Source organism: Ananas comosus, linkage group 14, assembly GCF_001540865.1.
Source record: "Ananas comosus cultivar F153 linkage group 14, ASM154086v1, whole genome shotgun sequence".
NCBI lineage: Eukaryota > Viridiplantae > Streptophyta > Magnoliopsida > Poales > Bromeliaceae > Ananas > Ananas comosus.
Genome location: NC_033634.1, coordinates 857,877 through 868,235, shown reverse-complemented (window position 1 = coordinate 868,235; position 10,359 = coordinate 857,877). Strand labels below are relative to the sequence as shown.

Below are 10,359 nucleotides of genomic sequence, written 5' to 3'. Positions count from 1 at the left end.
TAAATTTCACGTGATTTGAATATTTCTACACTGTTAAACTCACAAACGACTCATCACGGCCATTAAAATTATTGATTTTGAGCCCCTTCTATCACTAGACAAATGATATCGAAAAATCGCAAAATTTATTTTTTAGTTATTTCAAATACTGTAAATCAAGTCTAACGAATCGTTCATTCGAAAGTTTCAATATTGAAAACGAATTGAAAATACGAAAAACTCTATACTTCCAGAAGCATATCAGCCTCACTCTCTCTCTCTCTCTCTCTCTCTATATATATATATATATAAAATCATCAACATCACCTCAACCATTTATTTATAGGACAATTCAATAAAATGAGAGGGACGGGTTTGGGCAGAATCGAAGTTCAATCCAACACAATAACCTGATCCACAGTAAACCTACTTAGCATTTCAAATCCTCACCTATTATCTTTGATTATGTCGAATTCGCCCAGTGTGGTCGAATCCAATCTTAACCCGATTCAAATTTAGTTCAATTCGAGACTCGATCGGTTAATGCTAGAGAAAACTAGTTTACATATAAAATCAAACTCAGTGATTATCTTTAAGATCAGAAATTCAAAACTCTGCTTCTATATTTTTCTGCTACTGTGTATGAGACACGCATGCATGCAGACAAAACCTGTCACGGGCCCCACAACTTTTGTCTGCACTCAAATAGTTGAGCCGTACCGTCCGGATCACGGGCGTACCTTCTCTCTTTTAATCCCAAATTTTTTTCAAATTTAAATATTTTAATTAGTTGCTTCTACTTTTCTACTAAATATTTAAAAATTAAACATTATTATATTTTAAAAAGGACAGCGAGTGCATAGGGCCCACCTCTCAGGTTCTAGAAATTCCACGGGTCACGGTTACATTCGGGTCCATGAGGTGCAATCATGGACTTGAATAATGGGTGGGGTTAAGCTGGTTTTTGTAACTTAGCCCAGTTGTTGAGCCCATGATAAGGAATTTAGAATTTTTTTTTTAAAAAAAAGAAAAGAAAAATGGGCATGCCAAGGAGGACCAATGGAAACTTGGATTCATCTAGAAGATGATGATATTTAACCAATTGAAATTGGAGGTTGAATAATTGGAAAATTAGGTTTAGTTGTATAAAAAGAACCAAAAGAGTTGGTGTACCCCATTGGGTACACATAGAATTAAATAACAACATCCATTTGATAAGTTGCTGAGTAATTGACTATGGGGATCCTAATTAATTGACTCTTATTGGAAAATTATGTGTAAATTTTGACTCACCTACCCTCGTAATGACACAGCTTGGGTCTCTCTCAAGCCCGAGAGAGCTTGAATTAGAGGGCTAAATGTGTCAGTAAAAGTTGGTATTATTATTAGAAATGATTAATATACGACTCTTTCGCTTGTAAGAGACGACACAGATCAATCAAATATTGTTTATGTAGTATAATAACATCTCAACATTTGTCACTCTTCTTTTTTTTTTTTCTTTTTTTTTTTTTTTTTTTTTTTTTTTTATTTTTTTATTGAACACTGCTGCGACATCTAATTGATTGGATTGTTTGTTTAAAAGCGACTAGTCCTGAATGATATAAGCGGTCTATTTCTAATCCTTATCTTAAGTTTGTGTTAGATACATTGGGTTAAACATGGGGTGGGTGATGATGATGATGATGTTGCTCTCATCATTTGGATCAATCCGAGTCGAGTCAAAATAGCAACCAATTTTTCATGATAGCACATTGGGTTAGATTATTATTATTATTATGGACATGATTTGTGTGTTACATTACATAGCTTCGAATCAAGTGATCCAAAGCCCTAAATAGGACAAGGTGCAACCCATGAATGCACCTTTGAATCATGATTTCTTCGTTTAGACAGATTTTCCATCAACTGATTCAACATGACACAACTTGGAGTGAATGGTACTTACCATGCAATACTATGAACACTTACTCCTCTCATTTCGTCACTCTCCTCTCTCTTAATCAATCCATTCCGATTTCCATTCCAATAATGAATCAAATATTTTTAGATAATTCCTCATTTCATTTTTCATTTCAATGCAATCGAATTTCATTTTTCATTTCGATTCCACTCGTGAACTAAACATAGCCCAGAAAGTAGTTGGGTGAGAACTCATGAACCAATTTGTTCCAGGTCCTCCTCACAGGTACATGGCCAGATTGATAATGACTGAAAGGTACTCACTTTTTGTCCCTTGCATTCTTAATTTCAAGAGCAATGCTGCTGGGCTCGTGGGCGGTCCCCTAAGAGCGACACGCGTAATTGCGACCGCATCAGCGAGCTTTGAAAGAGACTTTTATGGGGGTATTCCGCGTTGTTGCATTGTTTTCAATGTGGTGGAAGTTGATAAGCTAAAGTAATTGCAGAGTAGAAGCAATCGAAAAGTCAAGCCAAGGGATCAGTTTCTAGCACTTATTCGGCCTTATTTTGAGGCCCAGTTTCGAACTGTAGTCGTCTCTAGTAGAATATTTGGCAAACTAAAACTGTGTGGCAGAAAGCTGACATGAGCTTCGCCTTTTCTTTCGCAAAGAGAAGCTATTGGTTGATGGATAATATATTCTAATGAAAAATCTATGGATGCTTTTCCTAACAATGCTATATAACTGTACTTTGTGGGGGGAAAAAAAGAGAAAAAAGAAGAGAAAAGCTTAAAGGTGACCAAGGGACATGGTAGACCCCTGAGGTTATGAATAAAACAGTGTCTTTCAAACTCTTGTGAGCATCCCTGGAACCCAAACTTGTAATCTTGTTGATGTTTTATTTTTCAAACAAGTGTTGCACCCGATGATTCGAGACGTTATTATGCATGACAACCATTTTGGACCTACCAATGTATAACTCAATTAAACCTAATCTTTTAGCAACTAATCTCATGAGACTTAAGTCCACATCCTAATCATCTCTCAAGTACTACATAGATATCAAAGGTTTTGATCTTTTATTCAGAAGCTCAATTCCGTGTTGATTAGCTCTAGCTTACTTTTAATTCTATGATTAAAAAATGTTGGACACTTGATTGTGTGTCAACTATTACAGGAGGAGAAATAATTTGCTAGGCTAGGCATGTATATTCTAAACTAAAATCTAAGTGGGTCATTGGAATTTATTAATGAGCTAAAAGGTTAGTAGGTCCTATAGATAATTATTCTCCATGAAAGAAAATGATTTGTTTCTGTTTGATACTTATCATCTTTGCATTCTTTTGAACATCATATAGACAAGGACATGCATTTCCTTTTCTTCTTCTTTTTTCAATATTTTATTGACAGTAGATTCTTCAACATTTTGAAAAATAAGTAGTTTGGGACCAATATTGAATTATGTAACCTTGTCAATTGATTGATTCTGGGCCACAGACCATACAGGTTATTCAACTACATATTGCAATAAAATTCTAAAAGAACACAAAAGGAGAGACAAATTATTGCAGATTCAAATTGAGATACCATTAATTTTTCTCTTTTTTCATTAGCTCATTTAGTGTTACTAAGAATATGATTATCTGGCATACTTACTGGGTAACATCAAACAACATGCTAGTTCCTGTAATTAAATATATAGATAACGAAATATTTCTAGCATAATATTTTCCGTTCTAATCATACATACTTTTCTCTAAATGGACAAGTTTAAAAGGAAAAGAAGGTGAAGTTGCATTATTTGACACATGTTATGACAGGTTTCAATTGCCACTCAAAAAATAAAATAAAATAATCAGGAAATAGATAATTACAAGAACTAACAAGTTCATCTCTCAATATCTGTGAATTTCCTCATTACTAAGAGTTTTGGCTACTACAATCTCTGAACTAAAGTTGAGCGATGAATTGAGTATCATTAAATAACCTATTTGGGATGAATTTTGTGTTGCTAGGCTAATTGAAGGCTATGAAATTAAGCACAGCATGTTCATAGTGCGACAATGCCGAACATTGAAACAGCAATTATTCATACGTAGTGCAATCGAGCAAATTCCAATTAAGGCAAATTTCTCTTGGAAAGCGAATCTTTATGTATTGAAGTATAAAAATAAGACGAACCTCAACATAGATAGTTCGACATCAGAGAGCACGTGGCTCTTCCAGAAGTTCCCTCTCTTTCTAGAAATAAGTTGATCAGCAGGAACATCTAAGTCATACTACCAACTTTGGTGGAATGAGCTGCAAGAATTTAATCATCCAAAATTTGAGGAGGAGAGATTTGATTACCTCTGCAAACAATGGATGAAGTAAATCTGGCCTCATTTAGCAGGTCCTTCAAATTTTTCCCTCAGCCGTTCGTATTTTGCTAGCTCCGCCATAGACAGAGATGGCGAGATTTCTCCTAACACCTGCGCACCAACGAGAGAAATACCTATCATCGATATTTGTTCACGTAGAATAATCAAATTCACTTAAGTAGCTTGGTCAATAACGTTTCTACTCTGGCATGGCGATGTATACCTTCACAAAATCATCAAATTCAACGACAACTGAATTGCTTTTTTCTTCAGAGTTTGGAGAATCTGCGGAATGATTTGAAACCTGAAACAGAGGAAAGTATTTAAAGGGATTAAATGATAGTAGATTAGAGATGCACTCTGGTCATGGCACCAAGTTTAATGGCTTTTCACAAGCCATTAGTGCTGGTCTAATGACCAGATTGTGGGTCAAATACACTTCGCAACCGATGATAATTACTGAACGATTAAAAAAACCTATTCTGAAGGGTAGATTAAGGTACTACCTTGCGTTTTGCAGCATGAAACCAAGCATCTGCACATAATGCATACATATCCGCACCAGTGAAATTTGGAGGACACTTCTTAGCTACTGAGAGTAGTGATACATCTTCGTGCAGCTGAAATTTCCTGGTAAGTGCTTTGAGAACCCTACCATTTTTCACTTTTTCAAGATTAACTACATACACATGATTTAATCTGCAACTCTTCATTATTTTTTTAAAAAAAGGCCAACAAACCTCTCCCGATAGGATGCATCGGAGTTCACTCCCACATAAAGAAGCTTGTCAAATCGGCCTGGTCGAAGGAGAGCAGGGTCGATAAGGTCAGGTCTATTGCTTGCTCCTATAATAAATAGATCCTGGAGAATAAAAGAAGTGAAACACTTCAAATTGTTGACTCATCAAAATAAGTAAGAAAGTCACAGTTATGTTTGGGCAAAAAAACAACCTGACTGGATTCATTTAAACCATCGATCTCTGCAAGCATCTAGCAAAAACAAAATTGAACATGATGAATACTCAAAAATCATAGCATGAGATACTAAAACTACATAGGCCCCGCTTGGCCTACTTTGTCAAGCAGCTTCTCCATTTTGAGAAACAGCAGCCAGGCGTTTGACAAAAACAAGAGTCTAAAGCTTTTGTCATTGTAAGAAGCTGTAATGACCTTGTATGGCCCCAATAGCTAAAGCTCTGGTTTGAAGCTTTTGCTACAAGAAAAAGCTGCTGTGGGAACATGTAATTGAAAAGCTATTAGCATTTCTTCGAGCAACTTTACTCACACAACACTTCTACAGAGCAAAGCAATTGTACCTGAGAAACCACTCTGTCCATGACTCCACCTGAATCTCCAGAAGCTCCTCTAGCCGGAGCAAGGGAATCCAGCTCATCAAAGAAAATAACACAAGGACGCGCTGACCTGGCCTAAAGAGGATGCAAGATATGTAATGTTAAGAAAAGTGATATTTCAGAAATTGCTTTACAGTTACAAGGTTTCACAGAAAAGATATCACCTTCTGGAAAATGTCTCTGACGTTCTTTTCCGATTCTCCGATGTACATATTAATCAATTCGGGTCCTTTCACACTCAAAAAATTTAACGAGCACTCAGTTGCAACAGCTTTTGCCAAGAGTGTCTGAAAATTCACCAAAACAGTATTTTAAATGAGAAATATTTTAAGTCATAATACAGGAAGAGAAATTTATCTTCAAGTGCTGATCAAACAGGAATAATAAATAAGAATAATCAAACAACTAACCTTCCCTGTCCCTGGTGGTCCATAAAGCAAAACGCCTGATCGCTTGCGCAATCCAGATGAAAATAAATGCTTGTGCATGAGAGGCAACTGAAACATCACGCAATTAAGAGATATTAACAAAATAAGAGCAGCTGTATTATGAACTTCTTCAAGCATATAATGGAAGACCAAAATCTTTTCAAGGCAATAATCAAGAGTTAAGTGGACAAGTAAATTGAATTGAAAAGGAGGGCATTTTGCAGTCTGTTGGTCTAGTACTACCTGAACTGTATCCAAAATCGATTTCTTCACTTCTTCGAGTCCACCGACATCTTCCCATTTCACATTAGGCACCTAAACACAGATGATAATAAGCGTTAAAATCAAACAAAACCAATATTATACCTACACAATAAAATACAGATACTATCAGTAACAGGCTTCCGTAAAATAACTCAAAAAAAAACTGAAAAAGAAAGAAAGGCCATACTTTTGGGGTACCGAGTGCAGAAGCATTTCTTTTCTTTGATCGTTCCAAAGCTCTTGAAAAATCTTCCATTCCTAAGTGCTTGGTTTCATACGTATCAACACCATTGTTATCTTCAATGGCCATAGAGCTTGTACTACTAATCTCACGACTTTCTCTTTTTTTAACTATATCACCCTGAATAAGAACTCTTTGTACAAATGATGCCCCGGCATCAGCAACCAAGGCAAGTATATCCCTCGGCATGAAACCCGATGTTTGTGCAATAACATCTTTTATAAACTCATCATTAATACTCTGCAAGCCCAAAAAAACATAGCCTTCAGGAATGCTCAAAAGATTGCCGCATTTGGGTGAAGAAAAAAAAAAGGTAATTGTACAAAAAAAAATTTACAAACCAACTCGCCATTTCAGGATATCGCACACATTATTTACACATTTTACCCCAAAAAAGTACCTCATCAGAGACCTTGGAGAAGCCACGAAGCGTCTCGGATATCATACTGCTCCGCTGCTCTTCACTTAAAGAAGTCATGCTAACCTCATGGCTGAAGCAGCGACGAATAGGTGGTTGCAGACCTTCAGAACTATCTGCCGCTGCAATTAGTATCACTCGGTGCCTGCTTACTCTTTCAGCTTCAACAAAATACTGACTCAAAAGACACCAAAGTAAGAACAAGCTGACCACTACCATACACAAGCAAAAGAAATACACACACATATATACAATCAATACAGAAGAGAATTTTTTACATACCCCCTCCCCAAACCCCAAAAAATAATAAAAAAAAAAAATAAACAGAAGGATATGCCAGAAAATTTTGTATTTTTCATAAAGGACTTTGAAAAGCTTGATTTCTTACTTATACACTCTTGCAATAAACAATAAAACAGTCTTCGAGAAGCTTTTCGAATTGCAAAACCAACTTCTCCTCGATCAGTTCCCAACATAAGATACTGGTAGTTTTATCTGATATAGTATACTATCAAGCAGTAATATGAAAACTCATAGACTAGAAAGATAAATGTATCTAATCGATGATTATGCAGAGATATGAATATAAAAATCCATGTAAAAATTGCAAATTTATGAAGAATACTACGAGAAAATTCTTACTAGGCCACCATTTGCATCTTTTGCCGGATAGGATTCCTCATCTTCAGGCAGTGGGTTGGAGAACTCTCTAATAACTGATGCAACTTCTGATGTTATGCCCGCTTGATCAGATGGTGAACCTTCATTAGAAGAGAGATTTGCAAACACATCAAAGTGGCGAAGCAGAAGTATACAAGGCGAGTACCTGCGCAAAACTAAATTAGTAAAAAGAGTCACTTTATGAGAGTTGTCATGCCAAGTAGACAGGAAAAGAAAAAAAATGACATGCTATCTGACAACTTTTTCAAGGGGTAAAAGCAGAACTACAAGAAGAGGTGATTAATCACACTTGAACCAAAAAAAGAAGCAATATATACCAAAATAAATCACCATAATTTATTGGGTGTACTTAACAATCACATTACATGCTAAAAATACCTTTGAGTAGCTTTGAATGTATTCGACAGTACAGCAGATAGCCTTCTCTCTGAGGATTCCATTAAGTCATGACAGCTATATTCCACAACATGCAACCCAAGATGATGCGCAACAGATCTAACAACAGTTCGTTTACCACACCCTGTGTTTAGCATGCTTAAGTTTAATTTGGAGTTATATTTGACTAGTGAATACCAAATGTGGTCAATCAAAAAGCCAAAAAAGTGAACATGAAGTCACCTGAGGGACCATATAATAAAACAGAAACCCTGAATTTCGATGATAGGCTTGAAGGGCATAATACGGGTGCAAGAATAGATGCCAAAAGCTTCACTGTGTCTCCTTGCAAGGGCATCGGTTCATTGGAATTGCTAACAAAGTTATAAGATGGGATTGCAGAAGCTGCACCTCCACCAAGAACAAGTGCCGTTTGATTACGGTTAACCCGAAGAATGGGTTCATCTGCTGGCTCAATAGCAGTTACCTAATGAAATAATGGAAGCTCAAACTGTGATTACTCAGGATTCATGTTGAATTTGAAGTAAATGTCAACTTTTTTTTTTTTACTAAAGGATGATATTTAAGAACCTTACCTTGAAGTAGATTATGTTACTGGAAAGCCCATTGGCATTCTTTTCATTGCAAACTAGACACAACTCTGAACTGCAATTCCAATTTCTACGAACAGAAAAGACATCGCCTCTAGCCAGAAATCTATCAACTTTGAAGTACTCATTCAAAGCAAAATCTATCATATCTTGATGGTCACTCGCTTCGGTAGTAGAATTTCCCCTAAGAGAAGAGAGGATACCACATTCAGGAACTTTTACAAAAGAAACTCGTATGTGGGAAGCGTATTTAGGTAAGTCAGGCCAAGGAGCAAGCTCTACATGTGCATAAGAATCACTTATTCCACACTCTTCTGTTTCATGCCTTTCGACTTGAGACAAGTAGTTGAACGATTCTTCTCCCCTACGAAGAAGAAGCTTAAGGCAAGAGACATGCAATCCGAGATTAAAGGCCAAAAGTGGGCTAACATAAGCAACCACCTCATTCAAGGGAAAATTGGTTGGTGCTGGATATATGCAACAAGGCAAGACACTCATTAGGTTACGAGAAAATGAAGTTGAGATTGCAAACTGAGTCTCTTCTCTCTGAGTCTCAGATAGAACTGGACGATTGAGAACTATGGCTTTAACAATCCTCCCAACATTGGTCTCAGGATTTTTTATGAGAACCTGTAAATGTTAGCACATCAGCAAAATATAAATTGTAAAAAATAATAATAATAATAAAAAGTAACAAAGCAGAATCTTAAAGTATAAAATTTTACAATAATTATATAAGTATATGACAGGACTCTCATAGTTAGAGTCAGCGATTTATTAAACTACAATGAATCGTAAAAAATTCTGTACTAAAAATCTAGCAAATTGAGGGATATCGGAATCGATATCGGACAAGCGGGCATTTATAAAAGCAATAATTTTCCGATATGCTAAACCAGGCGTTTCGCAAACAAAAAATTTGAAGCTTTTGCTATTGTGGGGAACTGGTGTGATTTTCTGCGGCACAAAACCAGAAGCGCAAAATTCAAAGCTTTCCACTTCCACTGCAGAGAAAAGCTGTTGTTGGATATTATGAAAAATTCATTGGCTCTTCTATAAGCAGTCCTACTTAACAGTTCTACTTAAATGCTCTTATACAGAAGCTGGGCGAAAGAGGCTGATCAAAGTTGCAACCTTTAATACACAAAAGCTTAACAAACAATAATTCAAACCCACCCAAACTAAAAGAGAAGCAAATCAAATTACAGAGAAGTTATTGAAATGCCTAAATAATACAACAAAAATGCATCTTTGTTTTTCCCTTTTTTATCGCAGGAAAACTGAATAGAAGGAAGCGATCATTACCGCAGACCCAGAAGTAATCGCCAGGCTCCTGAGAACGTCGGCGGAGACTCCTACGAAGGACGACAACTCGTTAAACTCCTCATCTGCGCCGCCCCCTTCGGGGACGAAGCGGAGGATCCCGGCCTTGAGCCAGAGCGAGGCGGAGGCGGAGCCCCCATCTTCGTCGGCGAAGCGAGACCTACGAGGGCGGAGAACGCCGTCGCCCTCCGCGGCGCCGAGGGATTTGGCGGAGTTGAGGACGGAGTCGAGGATGGCGCGGGTGGAGGCGAGGATCAGAGGCCTCCGTCGTCGCTCGACCATGGCTAGAGAGTGGAGAAATTGGGGGTTTCGATTGGAAATTAGGGTTTTAGCGCGATGAAGAGGGAGAGAGAGGATGATGAGACGCTACGAAGAGATGAGAGAGGAGAGAGAGAGAGAGAGAGAGAGGGGGGGGGGGGGGGGGGG

General features: G+C 37.3%; 1 protein-coding gene across 3 annotated transcripts; it reads right to left on the bottom strand.

Moving 5' to 3' along the window:
- On the bottom strand, positions 3,650–10,334 carry LOC109720468 (peroxisome biogenesis protein 6). Of its 3 annotated transcripts, XM_020247611.1 has the most exons (17): positions 9,916–10,332; positions 8,596–9,240; positions 8,243–8,486; positions 8,003–8,144; positions 7,586–7,769; positions 6,926–7,117; positions 6,472–6,765; positions 6,264–6,335; positions 6,003–6,089; positions 5,757–5,879; positions 5,557–5,667; positions 5,192–5,230; positions 4,981–5,102; positions 4,747–4,891; positions 4,464–4,544; positions 4,230–4,351; positions 3,650–4,121 (listed from the first exon to the last, which is right to left on the bottom strand). In XM_020247611.1, the coding sequence occupies exons 1-16, from the start codon at positions 10,213–10,215 to the stop codon at positions 4,262–4,264; spliced, it is 2,871 nt and encodes a 956-aa protein (XP_020103200.1). In that variant the 5' UTR covers positions 10,216–10,332; the 3' UTR covers positions 3,650–4,121; positions 4,230–4,261. The 3 variants fall into 3 exon arrangements, 2 of the variants coding, with proteins under 2 accessions (XP_020103200.1, XP_020103199.1); XM_020247610.1 differs by having other exon boundaries at positions 3,650–4,351; XR_002218981.1 differs by lacking the exons at positions 3,650–4,121; positions 4,230–4,351; positions 4,464–4,544; positions 4,747–4,891 and having other exon boundaries at positions 5,000–5,102; positions 5,557–5,662; positions 9,916–10,334.

Coding starts and splice junctions, on each gene's coding strand:
- LOC109720468 (XM_020247610.1), bottom strand. CDS start 10,215: ATGGTCGAGCGACGACGGAGGCCTCTGATCCTCGCCTCCACCCGCGCC. Junction 5,103..5,191: donor GTTTAAATGAATCCAGTCAG/GTTGTTTTTTTG, acceptor TTTATTCTCCAG/GATCTATTTATTATAGGAGC. Junction 4,352..4,463: donor AATTTGATGATTTTGTGAAG/GTATACATCGCC, acceptor GTTGGTGCGCAG/GTGTTAGGAGAAATCTCGCC.